At 44.7% G+C, this 17119-nt stretch overlaps 1 protein-coding gene across 2 annotated transcripts; it reads right to left on the bottom strand.

The window, feature by feature from the left end:
• Nucleotides 1-41: 41 nt before the first annotated feature.
• Nucleotides 42-16005, bottom strand: usf1 (upstream transcription factor 1). Of its 2 annotated transcripts, XM_040006355.1 has the most exons (11): nucleotides 15878-16005; nucleotides 15148-15209; nucleotides 14988-15037; nucleotides 14065-14177; nucleotides 13735-13848; nucleotides 3025-3178; nucleotides 1557-1644; nucleotides 1401-1459; nucleotides 1231-1325; nucleotides 1027-1155; nucleotides 42-689 (listed from the first exon to the last, which is right to left on the bottom strand). In XM_040006355.1, the coding sequence occupies exons 2-11, from the start codon at nucleotides 15153-15155 to the stop codon at nucleotides 600-602; spliced, it is 900 nt and encodes a 299-aa protein (XP_039862289.1). In that variant the 5' UTR covers nucleotides 15156-15209; nucleotides 15878-16005; the 3' UTR covers nucleotides 42-599. The 2 variants fall into 2 exon arrangements, with proteins under 2 accessions (XP_039862289.1, XP_039862290.1); XM_040006356.1 differs by lacking the exon at nucleotides 15878-16005 and having other exon boundaries at nucleotides 1566-1644; nucleotides 15148-15869.
• Between the last annotated feature and the right edge of the window lie 1114 nt (nucleotides 16006-17119).

Genomic DNA, 17119 nt, shown 5'->3' with positions numbered 1-17119 from the left:
CCAGTTCATAAGCTTTATTAATCACAGCTGAGAGCGGCTCGTGACATGTAGCATAATATTTGTTTTTATTATAAAGACATACATAACCTACCTACTATGCAATGCCCCCCCTCCAATTTATTTAGTTAGTTACATTGTTGCAATGTAATAAATGTCCCCAGTGAGGCTTCATGACACATTAAAAATACAAAGCAAAGAGTCAGACTCTTGGATGACAAACTCATAGCATCGACTGATCAAAGTGATAAACAATGTGAACATATGAATGAGTGTGTGTGATACACGGACACAGAAAGGAAAGAAAAGTGAGCTTACTGTACTGGAGGCTAACGATAATGAACAATCATAATGTTTGTGCAGGGAGGCGTTAAATGAGGGCTTCGCTAAATCAATATGATGATTGTACCGTAGATAAAAGAATGCTGTAAAAAGCTCGGAAAACAACATTTAAAGATGTCATTTAGCAAAGAAGTTGGATTTGAATATTAATGACAATATTCACTTCTTTCCCCTGTTTCATGCACACTGATCACAAATGAAGTATCTCCAAAGCATTTCAAGTACTCCTTTGGCCCACGTGTTTGATCACTGCAGGGTTCTCACTGAGGCTCTGTGCTGGACGATCCCACAATGCCGTGCTGTCGCAAGAGGTTCCTCAGGATCTGATTCTTGGACTTCCAGTCTTCCACCTGAGCAAGTACACAGCAGAAATGCAGCAGGCATGAATAAACGGCTTACCTTTGCATCTGGAATAAAACACCATGACTTTATGACGACTGTATTTTGATAGGGGTTACAGTGGAAACTAATAAATCATGAGAAAATGGAGCAGTAATTAGATGTATTCACGTCGTCTTAAAGCCTTTCAGAAAGTGCAGCCTGCCATTCTGTGGGACATGTTTGATCAAATGAAGTATTATATACAGTTGGAATGGAAGCAGTCCTGGTTCAAACTTCAGGTGAATGTTACAAAGCAGCTACAAGTTACTGGGGCGCTGGGCAGCTTTAGTCTTGAAGCAGACACACCTCCTGTCTCAGTAGCTGGTTGTCAACTCTTAGACGATCCAGAACGCCAACGTCCTCCCCAAGCTTCAGGTTGCTCTGTCGCAGCTCCTTTATGTATTCGCAGGCTTTGGACAAGATCCCCCCTTTACTCTGAAACAGGAGTTACGATAAAGCTTCAGCGTCTACTCAAATGGGCTGGAAGCCACCGTGTACCTGAACGCTCACCTGTCCCGTCTTGGTGTAGTCGACGTTACAGTCTGGAATGGCCTTTGACAGCTGCACGATCCAGTTGTTGATCTTGTCCCGGCGCCTCCGCTCAACTGTCGGTGAAACATTTCGCTTATTTACACTGTCACAACAGCCAGATCAAGCTCCCGCTGCATGTCTGCGCTCACCTTCGTTGTGCTGGGCTCGCCGTTTCTCATCTCTGGAGGCCCGTGGAGCGTCCTGCTTCCTAGAAAACACGTAACAACAAAGATACTGAGCTGCTTCAGCTAACTGGGAAGTTAAATATCAAGTGCTCTAATTCTGGAGATGTGAGATGGAATTACGCAATGTACGGCTGAGTTCGAGGTGCAATCGTCCTTTGATTGGACCCCGTCAAAACCTCCTGTGGTGACATCATCACATAAAGCTGTCCTGTAAATCAATAAAGCCAGATTCAGAGGACCGGTGTAACCAGATTCATGCTTTTCAAACAGAAAACGATGTGACTGCTGCAGACTGCTGCGCCTGGTTATCTTTGCTCCCTGGAAGTTTCACGTGTGTGCTGGATGTCAAAATGCTGATTGTTCAACTTTGGGGAAGTTAATGAAGTTATGAGTGAAGACCAGTGGACTGGTACTGCTCAGCAGGAAATGAAAGAAGTCCGCAGTGTCTCTCACTGCCTCGCTCTGCATATGCAGCACTCTGAAAAAGTTCTCGCCTCTTCATGATTTATTCTATTTTTGTATATTAGACAAAAATAACCAGAGTAAATACAAAAGCAGTTTCTAAAGGATAATGTCATTTATGAAGAGAAAAGTCTATCCAGACCTTTTTGCTCAGCACTGTTTTGTCTCCCACACAGGCCGTTTTTGCCCACTCTCTTTTTTATTGTTCAATCATGAACTTTGACCTTAACTGAGACAAGTGAGGCCTGCAGTTGTTCAGGTGGATTTCTGGGTCTTTTGTGAGCTCCTGGATGAGTCACTCTTGGGGTGATCTGAAGAGCCAGCATCTCCTGGGAAGCATAGCTTTCTCCATCCATGGATGATGGCTCTCAGTGTGCACAGGAAGGAATTATGAAGGCATTTCTAAGGATTTCCCAAATCCTTAGAAATGTCTTCATAACTCCTTCCTGACTGACAGACGTCAGTGACTTTGTTTCTCAGCTGTTTCTTTAGATTGTGGCACCATGTGCTGCTCTGTTCGATAGTTGGACTGAGCAGGTCTGACTGTGGTTGATTCGTGATGACAATTACTTTTTCAGAGAGGGGGGAATGGTCTGGATATCGTTTTTTCCAATAAACAATTAAATCATCTTTTTAAACATTTTTTTTTTTTTTTTACTTTGGTTATCTTTGCCCAATATAAAAATTAGTTTAATGATCCGAAACATTTCCGTGTGACAAAGATGCAAAAACTAAAACTGGTAAGGGGACAAATTCATGTTCCACAGCACTGTACGCAGACCAGTCGACCGCCTACCACTGGGGGTAGTACATGAATAAATCGCACTAAAACAATGATGTAATCATGAGTAAAATGAACCAGTGGTCATGATGGGACTGAGAGGTCTGAAAATCAAACGTGCTAAAAATGGTGAGAATGTGGCCAGTAGATTTAAATAAGGTGAGGATTTGGATTTTTCTACTTTGTAATTGCACATGAGAAACATTTTATAATGGATAAGACTAAGAATGTGACCTCTTCAGCCTTCTGACTCATGGATGTATTACACGAGCTTACTAAGAGCAGTGACAGTGTATTTTTGAAGAGCACACAAATATCCAGGCCTGATGGATACGCAGTGATTACCTGTGGGCGTGGTCTGGCCCAGAAGCGTGTCAGACGCCTGCACGGTGGTTACCATGGTACCAGTGGTGGCATCTGCGATGGTGGCAGGGTAGTAAGTGTACTGTGTCTCAGCGCTGCCATCTCCCTCCAATGCCTCTGACTGTGAGAAGACGGCCTGAACAGTAAAGACAGTAAATATGACTGAATAATATCCACAGTGACTCACATACACAGTGGCACAGCCATAAAGGCTCCTGTGAAACTGGATCAAAGCACACGTCTCTTTTGTGAGCCAGCAGTTTAGCTTTTTAGGACGCTCTAAATGATTCAGTTTTTTACGTCACTGAGCAATGAACCTGATACGGTTATCTCAGACCCACAGCAGCAGCTCTGAGCACAGAAGCTCCGCCCACCTCCTGCTCAAACCCTCTGCATACAAAGGCCAGCCAATCAGAGAGGGAAGTAAGGGTGCTCGAGCAGCTGGTCTCAGACAGAGGATGACCCTCCACAGGGCGGGTGTTATTAGTATTATTTTGAATTGAATTATGCAGAGCTACCCAGTGACACTCCAGAATAAAACTGTAGATGGAAGTGAACCAAACTGTTTCCTTTCAAGCGACGGGGCGATCGTGGTTCAAGGGGTTGGGACGCTCATCTTGTAACCAGAAAGTTGCCGGTTCGATCCCCAGCTCTGTCTGTCTTGGTCGTTGTGTCCTTGGGCAAGACACTTCACCTACTACCTACTGGTGTTGGCTAGAGGGGCGGATGGCGCTGGGGATAAATGCAATCCATTATTATTATTAAAGCCTGCAGCCATAAAGTGACCGAGTGCTGCAAATGCTTCAGTTCTCCCCTGTCTGCCTCTGGAGCAGAGCAAGTTAATGTTTTCTGACTTAAGACAGGGAGATGAAAACTAAATACTTTTTTGGAAAAATGTTTAAATAAGTCAGAAACGTTCTGGGAGGCAAGTTGTTTTTTTTAAAAACTAAATGTAAAAGTGTATGAAGGGAGTTTAGAGATTTATATTTTAACATGCAGAATGTGTTTGCATGTTTAACCACCTTTGGAAATACTAGAACGTAGAGCTGGGCAATAGAACGATAACGATATGTGTCGCGAAATAACTTTTTCTCGATAGAAAAATTGAACTATTGCGATAGACCTCGCCGCTCTTGTCCTCTTAAAAAAAAGGAAAAAAAAAGAACAGCCAATCCAAATTAAGTAGCGCAGAGCTGAACCAATCACAGCCGCAGCGGCACGTCACGTGACTTGTTACGTACAGCACAAGTGCCAAGCCGCACATGTGTATTTGTTTGGGAAGCAGCCAGCCGCCGTGCCGCCCGGTAATGGAGGAAATGAGTGTGCCGACTAGAGAAAAATCAACCGAGAGCCTGACCGAAGGTTACCGAAGAGAAAACAGATGATGGTTCCAACGCCGGAGAGATTGTCGAACGGAAGAGCCACAGAAGCTCCGCAGTGTGAAGGTATTTCTGCTATTTCAAGTCTGACAAAAACAGAGCAGCTGCACTGTAAATGTGCCGAACGCAAGTCTGGAAATACAATAAAGCGGTGCAGCTCAGTCTCTGACTGGAAGCGCTGATTCGTCATTCGGCTTTTGTCAGACTAGTAACTGTTACAACTGTTTGAAAAGCTCAGCTACACAACAAGGACAGATGGAGAATTTCCTTTTAGTTCTCAGTTTATTTGATATCGACCAAAGTTAGTCAATTTTGTCTGTTCTTCTGTAAAACAAACTAAGATTTATTTTTAGAATTAATATTTTGTTTCTAAGTGGAATCGACAATTTAGTCTGTTTCGTTTGTTCTGTTTTGAAACTTAAACGCTTTAGCGGCTGCCTTTTGTGTAGTTTGCAATATTTGCCTTTATTTATCTGAAAAAGTCTCATGTTCCTTAAGTACATCTACCCTGTTGAACTTATTATGGGAAATAAATATTTAAATCAAAACAAGCTGCTGATTATTTCACATTTTACTTGTGAGCAACGGCACATTTAAATCTTACAAATATACTTATTTGGCTGATATCGTGATATCGTTATCGCCTGAAATGAAAAAAACATATCGTGATATGAAAAAATCTTATATCGCCCAGCTCTACTAGAACGGTATTCTTATTCAGTTGGCTGTCAGTGTGTTTTGTTTTTTCTTTGCGCCTGTCCCATTTGGCTCTTTTGCATCAGAATTATTGTCTAAAGGCAAAGAAAGATGCCCAACGGATTTACTTTACCAAATAGACCATCCCAGCCTTGCCGTAATGGTCTATTTGATTCACCTTTTATTGTTTATTTTATAAATTTTTTATTTTCACTTGCTAGATACGGGACAGACTTGAATGAGGAAAAGAAAAGGGAGAAAGGAAGAGAGAAAGAAAAACAGTGGGGAAGAGGGACGGGGATAAAGGGCAACAAACAAAAACCAACTAAATAAGCAGACAAAAAAAATACATATAATCAATCACCTGGATCACCTGTTGAGAAAGAAAAAAGAAAACAAGCAGAAGAGAACAAGAGTAATAGAATAAACAACATCACAATGATATATGGGAATATGACAGTAAATACTAAATATTGAACATTATTGTGCAGCACATAAGATCAACAGCACACAGTGTGCTTTGAGGTAGGAGCCAAAAAGGGTGTAGTTTGTGGGTGTGATCACCCGTGTGTACACCTGTGAGCATGGACGCGCTTGTATTAAAAGGTTACTTCATGTAATGATCTGCTAGAGGGTGTGGGGGGGCCACAGCCCCATCCTCCAGGGCATGAAGCAGGTATGGAGGAGATCAAGACTCCAGACATCCAGAGGCCCCCAGAACACAAGAGACCAAGGAAGACCAACAGAGGGGCAGCCGCGCCACTGTCCCAGAAAGAGCTGAGGAGAGTCCCAGATGAGGGCTCACTCAGCAGCCAGGGGGGGTTGCAGTGACGCGCCCGGGAGCTCCGCCGGCAGCCAGCTGTGCCTGAGTGACCGAGCCCCAGGCCGGGAGGCCGAGGGCACCCCACCCCCGAAGTGGCCCGAGCGAGCCCCGGGCTCCAGGCCCCGATAAGCAGCCACCAAGGAGTGAGCCAGTGTGTACCTGGACGCCCATCCCCAGACACAAAGAACCACCAACGCACCGATGTCTGAGGGAGTCCGCCACCGCAGGGGAAGTGGTGGTGGGGGGAGATAGGCCTCCATACCTTGGAGGGCCTGAGATGTCCCCAGAGAGGTGGCGTCTGATACCCAACCTGACATATAGACACAGACATAGAGGCACACACAGATACAAACATCCATTCCCACCCTCATGCTCTCATATGCAATTACTCAACACTCAACCAACGTGGAGACAGACATAGAGAGACGCTGTACACACAATCACACTCCCCAAGTGTACTCTAACCCCCGGGTCTAGGTACCCTTGCCCCTGGAGGGGGAAACTGCACCCAGACCCAGGTGGTGTTACCCTTTTCCCTGCGGTGGGGAGAGGCAGACCGCCCCGACTCCGTAGCAGCAGGGAGGCCCCACACTCCAGACCCCAGTCGGACGGCCAACTCCTCCTCCTAGCCCCCCGCTCCAGCAGGTCGCAGAGAACGGGGGTGAGAGAAGACTCCAAACCTCCCTCCGCCTGCTCATTGTAGTGTTGATGCATGTGTGTTCTAAGGTGCAATTAAAACCCAGGAGGGCATGGAGCTACCTGCCAGAGAGCAGCAGGTAAGCGCATGGTCCCTCCTGCTAGCCCTCAGTGTCTACGTGTATTTAAAATTGAGGGGTGGGCAACGACGCCAGGGGTGAGGTGTACACCCTGATGGTCTTTTGGAGTCCGTGTAGCATGCCCACCCCCAAGATCCTATATGTATGTGTTATGAGAGTGTGAGTAATGTGAATGTAAAGATAAAATTGAGGCACAGGCAGCCAGAAGGGGACAGAGGGGGGATGCCTCCCCTGCACCCTGGTGACACACCTTTACCCCAAGGCCCTGCATGTGTGGGTGGTTGTGGTGGAGCGGGAAGAGGGAGGCAGCTGGAGATGGGGAGGGAAGGAAGGGAGGGGCAAGTGACCCCTCCCTGGGGCCAGCTCCCCCGCTGACCCCAGTAGGCACCCCCATATTCTGCAACCCGCCAGGGAAAGGGGGCCCAGGCCCATCCAGACCAGGGCCCAGAACAGCAGCGCCGCCTGTCCCTACAAAGCCCAGGACAGCCCACCCGACCCCACCACAGAGAAAACTACACCCACCCCGTCATCCACTCATCTTCCAGACTACACAAGACAATAGACGCCCAGGCTGAGATCTTCCTCCACCTCTCCTGTATCTCCTGTAGTCAGATCACCTTCTACTTTCTTTAAAAGTGGGATATGGTTTAATTTAGTTAGATCTGCAAGCTTGGGAGAAACATTAATACCTAAATATTTTATATTTCCCGATTGCAGTGGTGTAGAAGAGGAATTATGGAAAGAGCAATTAATCGGAAGGACTGTAGAGTTTGACCAGTTAATTGAGTAATCTGATATTCTTGCAAAAGAGTTTATCAATTCAATCACCCCAGAGATATTGGTTTGTGAGTTTTGGAGAAAGAGTAACACAGCATCCGCATAAAGGCTGATTTTATGTTCCACGTTCTTGCATTTTATTCCATTAATTACTGAATTCTGTCTAATTGCTGCTGCTAGTGGTTCAATAAAAATTGCAAACAGTGAAGGGGAGAGTGGGCATCCCTGCCTGGTGCCCCTCAGGAGACAGAAGCTGGAGGATGTCTGGTCATTTGTTCTGACACAAGCTGTTGAGGAATTATATAATATTTTTAACCAGTTAATGAAAGAGGATCCAAAACCAAATTTGTGTAAAGTTGCAAATAGAAATTTCCAGTTAACTCTGTCAAATGGTTTTTCTGCATCTAAAAAAAAAAAAAAAGCACTGAAAAACTCAAGGTTCTCAGTCATACTGGTCCCAGTAACAAAGGCGCTTGTCGACTCAGAAATCGAGGGAAAACCAACAACACACCCGGCAGAACATTATGTTATTTACACGGGTGCACATAAGTGGTCCGCAAGTGCGCATTCGCTGTCAAAATAAAAGACGCGCACCAGATAAGAAGTTGCAGCGCGCGTTTGCGTCCATATAAAAGGCTGTTTTTGTCCACTAGAGTGGGATTTTCATGGCACATTCTGCACCACATCTCTGTGCGTTCATCATTTGTTTGAAGCCAGCTCACCTCCTGCAACTACTTTTCCGAGAATACGCGCTTCTTTTGTGGTTCGGACTCCTTCTGACATTTGTTTGGAGGTGGAGGAACACCAAAGTAATTGCTTAAAGGAGCTTCTCCGACATCTTTAAGAGTTCTAAACAAATGTCTGTCCTCCTCCAGAAAATCTTATGTACGCAAACGCGCGTTGCAACTTCTTATCTTGTGCGCGTTTTTTATTTTGACAGCGAATGCGCACCTGCGGACCACTTATGTGCAGCCCTGGTTATTTAGCTCGTCATATTGCAGCCACAGAAATTCTTTTGTCCATGAAACCATAAAGCTGCACTTTCTTTTTGCCTTATAGTCTGATTTGTCATAACTTTTCCGTTTTGTGGTAAGCTTTTCTTTGGCTGTCACTTCTTCACCCTGACCTGTCTTATTTGGCTCAGCAGAACTGAAATATAAATCCTGCTGCTTTTACACAGGCACTCACATAATGCTCAGCGATCCTCTGCGCGATCAACCTCTCACATGTTTAAGCTGCGGGAGATTTCACTTGTCATGTTTGCATAGTAAGCTAACGATTGATAAGACGATGTCAGAGGAATTGGTGCGCAAATTATCGTCACTCACCAATCAGTGCTGTCGCTCTCTATACACAGTTCGTGTGATTGCAAAGTGAAAGCAAAAAACAAGCGCAAATTCAAACACGATTTCAATATGTCACATATTGACAGTGGCTCACCGATGCCAATGACATAATTACCCAGCTACATTTCCGAAAGAATGCAAAAGCATTGACATATATTTTTCCTTCCTACGATAGCCCGACGGGCAGGGCAGAGATTGAGTTTGGTAGCCCTGCTGTTCCATTAGTTCCTGGTCGAAGGAACTAATGGAACAGCAGTTCCAAGGTTTTCCATTAGGTCATAATACCTCGTACCAGGTACTGTTTTAGTACCTGCTCGGCCGGGGTTCCAAGCTAAACTGTGACGTGGTCAGACTGCACACCACCGATTGGCCAGTAAGGAGCGTCGCTCGTTTACGACAAGCTGTGACAGAGCGATCAGCAGGTATATTCTTGGAGGTCCTATATTGTAATGGCAAACCAGCCAATCCCAGTAGGTACTAATGGAAAAGGGGATTTAGTGGGACGTTGACCCATTATTGATCATGTGACTCATCACAGCAGCCAAGGTGTGAAAAAGTGCGTGGGTCCTTATAGGGCTTTGGAGTTGACGTCACCCCGCAATGTATTGTGGGAGGGCGGCGCCATTTTCCGGGTCCATAAATCAAAACAATTTTCAAGCCGCCAAACTGTGAGTACGTCGTCATTCAAACCAAGGTAAGTCAGCTGGAGTGCATCGAGTGTAATAGCCATGGTTCACCCCCTACCACAGTTTATGTTATACATTTATCAATGAACTGCTAAAATCTTGTTGTCATATTATGTGCCCATAATTGTAAAGTTGATGCAAACTCCCACATTGATAATCGGGCAAGATACTACATCCATTTCATAGGCAGGCTTCCCTACAGTTGTGCGAAAGAATTAGCAAATCGTTACATAACACGTATGTCTGCACAGTCACTCCATTCGATGTTTGTTCACAATTTCTATAACCTCCGAGACCACCAACGATAATATTATTAAGCTATAAAGAGTGATATGAATATATATATAGAACTTACCAGAATGAAAATGTCCGGTAAGTTAAGTGATATCTGGACATGGAAGCGAACTGGATATCAGCTCATCTCACGGCTGCTATCCAGGCTAGACGCCTTCGTTTGGTAAGGTCCGCCATATGAGCTGCCTCATGTTGCTTCCAGGTTGAAAGAATAAGAAGACAAACCCTTTTTAAGCTTATTCCTGTGCCGGTTGTGCGATCGAACATTGCAGCCGACCACACAGCAAGTACGAACCATGGCTGTTGTGTGTGCTTGCACTTTGTTTGGACCCGGAAAATGGCGCATCAGGCCAAAATCCTTTCCACGCCCACCCTGTGACATCACGCTCCAAAGCCCTATCAGCAGAGGTTTCGGGTGAAACCATTGTGAGATCTTGCCCCACCCTATCATGTGACTTATTAAGATCACCTGGTGCAAGACGTGAGTGGATGTTAAGGTGCCTGGGAAGGATCTCTAAGGCTATGTCCACACTAATGCGTTTTTGTTTGAAAACGCATCGTTTTGGCCTCCCGTCCACACCGACGGCGTTTTCCCCAAAGAAAAACGCAGCATTTTGAAAACGCTCTAGAAAACAAATACATTCAAAAGGGAGCTGTCCCGTCGCAGTGTGGACACTCGAAAATGCACTTTCTAAAACGATGACGCATTTTAGTCATGTGATGCAGTCACGTGACCAATTAAACAAAGATAGCGGAGGGCATTATACAGCAGTTGTTTTGATTGCTCTCAATTTTGGCAGCCCTAAAAAAGATTAATATCAGTTTGTACATGCTCCAGAGAGCTTTTCTTCAAATTCTTTAATTCTCACTCGCTTTTGCGCATCCGCAGGACTGGAACGTAAGCGTTTTCGGCTGTTTCAATGTGGACGCACAACTCTGGGAAAACGACTGAAAACGCTAGTGTGGATGCCGAGCGTTTTCAGACAAAAACCGCGTTTTCAAATCTATCTGGGCTAGTGTGGACGTAGCCTAAACTTGGATTGTAGCTGGCAGACAGTTGCACGGCGTACACTAAACATTGCAGTATATGCTGTGCAATGCTCAGTAGGGCTGGGCCATATCATACCTTTCATTGTAATACCGGTGTAATGTTGGGCAACAATAGGAAAATGAAATCTCGCGATAGAATATGGGTAAAACGTGCATGCGTAATGCGTTTGTTTACATACGCACATGGCGGCGACGCAGAATGAGAAGAGCGAAAGTGGATCGTTGAATGAAACAGATGAACCTGAACTGGTTTGTAAAAATGCTGCAGCTTCAATGGTGTGGAACTGGTTTAGCTTCGTCCGTCAGATACACAACAAAGCACTATTTTTGGTAGCGCATGCTAGCGGGCCGTCGTTATTACCGTGTTTTTTTGGAAAATACGGCGCACTTAAAATCAATCCTTTGATTTTTCTGAAAGTCGACAGAGCCCCTTATACAGGGAGTGCAGAATTATTAGGCAAATGAGTATTTTGTCCACATCATCCTCTTCATGCATGTTGTCTTACTCCAAGCTGTATAGGCTCGAAAGCCTACTACCAATTAAGCATATTAGGTGATGTGCATCTCTGTAATGAGAAGGGGTGTGGTCTAATGACATCAACACCCTATATCAGGTGTGCATAATTATTAGGCAACGTCCTTTCCTTTGGCAAAATGGGTCAAAAGAAGGACTTGACAGGCTCAGAAAAGTCAAAAATAGTGAGATATCTTGCAGAGGGATGCAGCAGTCTCAAAATTGCAAAGCTTCTGAAGCGTGATCATCGACCAATCAAGCGTTTCATTCAAAATAGCCAACAGGGTCGCAAGAAGCGTGTGGAACAACCAAGGCGCAAAATAACTGCCCATGAACTGAGAAAAGTCAAGCGTGCAGCTGCCAAGATGCCACTTGCCACCAGTTTGGCCATATTTCAGAGCTGCAACATCACTGGAGTGCCCAAAAGCACAAGGTGTGCAATACTCAGAGACATGGCCAAGGTAAGAAAGGCTGAAAGACGACCACCACTGAACAAGACACACAAGCTGAAACGTCAAGACTGGGCCAAGAAATATCTCAAGACTGGTTTTTCTAAGGTTTTATGGACTGATGAAATGAGAGTGAGTCTTGATGGGCCAGATGGATGGGCCCGTGGCTGGACTGGTAAAGGGCAGAGAGCTCCAGTCCGACTCAGACGCCAGCAAGGTGGAGGTGGAGTACTGGTTTGGGCTGGTATCATCAAAGATGAGCTTGTGGGGCCTTTTCGGTTGAGGATGGAGTCAAGCTCAACTCCCAGTCCTACTGCCAGTTTCTGGAAGACACCTTCTTCAAGCAGTGGTACAGGAAGAAGTCTGCATCCTTCAAGAAAAACATGATTTCCATGCAGGACAATGCTCCATCACACGCGTCCAAGTACTCCACAGCGTGGCTGGCAAGAAAGGGTATAAAAGAAGAAAAACTAATGACATGGCCACCTTGTTCACCTGATCTGAACCCCATTGAGAACCTGTGGTCCATCATCAAATGTGAGATTTACAAGGAGGGAAAACAGTACACCTCTCTGAACAGTGTCTGGGAGGCTGTGGTTGCTGCTGCACGCAATGTTGATGGTGAACAGATCAAAACACTGACAGAATCCATGGATGGCAGGCTTTTGAGTGTCCTTGCAAAGAAAGGTGGCTATATTGGTCGCTGATTTGTTTTTGTTTTGTTTTTGAATGTCAGAAATGTATATTTGTGAATGTGGAGATGTTATATTGGTGTCACTGGTAAAAATAAATAATTGAAATGGGTATATATTTGTTTTTTGTTAAGTTGCCTAATAATTATGCACAGTAATAGTCACCTGCACACACAGATATCCCCCTAAAATAGCTAAAACTAAAAACAAACTAAAAACTACTTCCAAAAACATTCAGCTTTGATATTAATGAGTTTTTTGGGTTCATTGAGAACATGGTTATTGTTCAATAATAACATTATTCCTCAAAAATACAACTTGCCTAATAATTCTGCACTCCCTGTAATCCCGTGTGCCTTATGTATGAACTCTGGTTAGTTTACTGACCTGGAAACTATTTTATGTGCACGGCGCTCGAAAATCTATCAAATGTTTCAGTACGACTTTGCTAAGCTACGAAGCCGCACCGCTTGATGGATTGTCGGAGCATTACGGCTATCGTAGGCGGAGCCTCGCAGAGTGATACGTACTGTGCTTCAACATAATATTACCGTATTGTGTGTGTTTAACCCCTTTTTAAGTTTTGTGGATATTATACATGGTTATGCTGAGGATGTGTCGGCCAGTTTCCACTGGAAATGCCTTTTGGTTAAACTGTCAGCAAAGAATTTGCATTTGCACTGTTACATTTTATATAACTTTAATGGACATAAAAAACAGCTGCTTGTTTAAGTGAAAATACATTGATGGGTTTTTTTGCACTAATAAAGTTGTGGAGTTGTAAAGTATTTTGTCTAGTGTCAATTATATCGTTATCGCAAATTTTCAAATGTATATCGTGATAAATATTTTTGGTCATATCGCCCTGCTCTAATGCTCAGTACTCTACACTGGCTAGATATCGAGCCAGCTGGCCACATGGCTGTGTAACTCATAAACACCCACTCCAAAAACACATGGCACAACACAGAAGAGCCACCTCGACAGGACGAGACTCAGCTGTACATCTGCATCTAAAGGTCAAAGGTCACTCTGTTGAGGATGCCAGCGTTCACATTTTGGACAGAGAAGACAGATGGTTTGAAAGAGAACTGTAAGAAGCCATCCATGTGCAGTGTGAAGGACCATCCTTGAACAGATGCAATGGTTTACGACACCTTTTTCTTCCAACCTCCTAAGATTACAGTTAGCTGTCAGTTATTGTTGGCACCTGTGTGACAGTCTGAGTGGTCGCGGGGAAACCGGCGACCAGGCTGACCGCTGCAGCTCCGTCTGTCTGACCCTCCAACTGGCCATCTGCCACCTGGATCACTCTGTAGGTCACCTGCAACACAACACATTACACTGAGTGCTTGATGTCTCATTACCTGTGAGGTGACAGGTAAACCTCAGGAGAACACTCCAATCTACCTGAACTTCTAAGCTGGAACCTGTGCATTTGTGCTTAGGTGAACTACATTCAAATTAGAAGTGTCAGAAAACAAACAAGCAAACAGTGACAGAATGAAAGCAAGTCCTTCCTCTCAGCACTCCGTCCTACCTGTCCACCCGCTCCTTCTGTCTTGAACAGATATTTGATGGGTTGGTCAGTAAAGGTGGCAGCAGACTGAATGGTAGCAATAGCTGCTGGATCCTCAGCGGTAGCTACGGACCCTGAAGAAGCAAACGTATAAAATGTAAGACAGCCCTAGAACCATCAGAAATAAGTCTGAGGACACAGCAGCAGTTTAAAAAGACTGAAACTGTGTTACTTATGATTTGGCTGTCCCACACAACCAGATATGCTCTGGAAGATTACAAAACTGCAAAGACTTAAAGGAAATGTTATAGTAACAACACAATCATGTCGCTCCAGGTCAGCTGAAGTCACTCCTTTATTAATCCATTATTAATGTCATCCCTCTTTGTCTTTCAGTGTATCCTGGAATCACCCTTATTTAAGATAAACTACATAGCTACAATCACATGGAATTCAGGTTAACCAGCAAGCTAAATATTAAGCTTCTCCACAAATCTGTGTGTAAAAAAAAGGAAACTCACTTCCTTCACCTCCTCCAACCTAAAAGCTCCTTGTATCCATAGCCATGTGCCAGCAGTGAAAATACGTGTGTGCCTGCCTGTTTGATCGGCTCTTAATGAATAATGAAGCAGTTTCACTTAATAACTGCTGGTGAGGACGAGATATCTAGCCAGCTGGCCACATAGCTGTGTAACTCATCATAAGTGTCAAAATGAAAGCTCGGTCTGCTTTCAGTTGGGAGATACTGACTGGATCTTTGTCAGCAGCAGGACAAAGGAGACTCCAAGTCCCATCAACTCAACTGTACTCTCAGGCAGAACCGCCCGAGTCTGCATCGGACTGTTTAAAGTACATAGAAGTACCACGGCAGTCCCTTAGTACAGTGTTAATAGGAAACTTTAAAGGCAGTGACACACACACACACACAGTTTTTTTTTCTTTACCTTCCTCGTTGACGGTAACAGTGCCGTCTTGTTCAGGGCTTTTCTGCTGACTTCGCACGTTGGAAACAGAGGATACATAAATTAGCTCATTCCCCTGTTAAATACAAGTCCTTGACTTTGTCGTAACTGCAACAATGGCGCGTTTAAACGCCCCACTCACCTCTTCATTGCTCGGGAAGCTCTTGGACGAGGAGACCGCCTTCACTCGCTCCCACAGCCAGACTGAAACAAGTTCATGAGTTTGACAAAGACGTGGGACAAACTTTGCTCACGACTATAAAATATCGTGTGTCGATATGGTGTCGTTTGAGCGAACACACGCTTAAAGCGGGAGATTGCAGCTAAAACGACATTAGAAAAACGTTGGCGGTAGCTAGCAGTTAACGCCGAAGGAGCAGAAACCGTGCGAACGTCATGGTCTGTGCGCAGGAAACGAGCAGATGTCGCCTTCAAAGTTAAAGCATCAACACTGGTGGCAGCAAACAAGGCAAGTCACTGAAGTGTTCAACGTCGGTGTCTGTTGTCGTCAGTGTTACCTTTAACACTATAGCACGTTATATCTAGCTTATATTTGTATTTTACTGCTATGACTGAGCGAAGTTTCGACGTGTGCGCCAAATCAGCGCTTTTAATTTGACAGTTCTGGCGGAAATGTAATGTCTCATTGCGACTCGACGAGGATCCTGTCTTTTCTGTTACATTACCGTACGGCCCCAGCGGTTTTTGCAGATGTTTAACAAAGCACTCCTCTTCCTGCTGCCTCGGTGAAAACAGTGTCTGCCCTCGCTAATAAAGACGACGTTTTTATAAAAAACATTCTAATGTCCAAATTATGCGCTTAGTTCTAAATGATGGCCAAGATATTCCAGACTGAACAAAGATCTACTTACACAGTGGTCCCTCCTCCGATATTTGTCAACAGAGCTGTTTCAGCTTTACGCATGCGCCACAGGAGATCAAGTCGGCTGCTTCCAGATCAGTAACAGCAACAATATACAAATAACTACACTTCCGTTAAAAATGAGTCTATGTTACACAACTTCCAAATATATACTTGCGTCACTATTCAGAGTAAATTGGTACATTTGACTGCATTCATGAAAGAGGACCTCACGGAAGACCTAACGTGTACCAGCTTGACACAGGTAACCTGAAAGTGTGTGCTCTGCGGCCAGGAGGGTTCACTGTTCAGCTCGGATGTCCAGAGCGTGTGGAGGCGTCTGTGGGGTGTCCCTCGGTCACTTCAGTGTTGCCTTTATCCTTCAATTACTTCACTACATCCGCAGAGGGTCAACATTCAAAATAAACAATGACAGAAATCAACATAGGTCTCCAGTATTCTGGCGGAAATGCCGTTTTAGTTGCAATAAAAATGCATTATTATTATTATTATTATTGTAGTTATTACTCGATGTAATACTAAGCGTGATGCATTATGAACGTGTTCAAACGAAAAAAAAAATATGAGTGCTCGGGCCAGGCGAGGTAAAAGCGATAGACAGCGCCCGTGGTTCGAACCCTCTGACGAAGGCTAGGAGAGCTTTCTGTTGCTGAGAAGTAACCACTGAGCTAAACTAACGCGGAGGCAACAGCGGGGAAAGAGCCCTTTAAAGGCGTCTGTGTTTGGCGAAGCAGAGTCCTGTCGTGTCATGTCTGACCGACTTACACCTTAAAACACTCATAAATATCCGATTGCCTGAAGGCCTTATGACATCTTCCACACTATGCACTTGAAAAGGCGATGATCACCTCTTTTATTGAGTGTTTTTTATCAACCTTGTTACATCTGTGGTGTTCCCGGTGAAAAAATGTTTGTTATGCTAACTTAAGAGCTGCTAAAAGAGACCGGTCAATTGTGACCGGGAACACTAGTAAAGCTTAAGGAATCACTTCCTCATCCACTGTGAGTGGAAGAAAAATAGATGTAAAACACTGGACAGCGCCCGTGGTTCGATCCCTCTGGCGAGCGTAAAGCGGTTCAAAGGTGCTGAGAAGTAACCACTGAGCTAAACCAGCGCGGGTGTGACTGCAGGTAAAGTGCCTTCTAAAGGCTTCTGCCTCCGTGGCGAAGTCACCAGCTTACAGCGCCACGCTGCTTTCAGTGAAAGTTGTGGTGTTTAATGTCGGCGTGG

Source organism: Simochromis diagramma, unplaced genomic scaffold (assembly GCF_900408965.1).
Source record: "Simochromis diagramma unplaced genomic scaffold, fSimDia1.1 OVJJ01000024.1, whole genome shotgun sequence".
In the NCBI taxonomy this organism is placed as follows: Eukaryota; Metazoa; Chordata; class Actinopteri; order Cichliformes; family Cichlidae; genus Simochromis; species Simochromis diagramma.
This window is presented reverse-complemented; position numbering and strand designations above follow the sequence as displayed.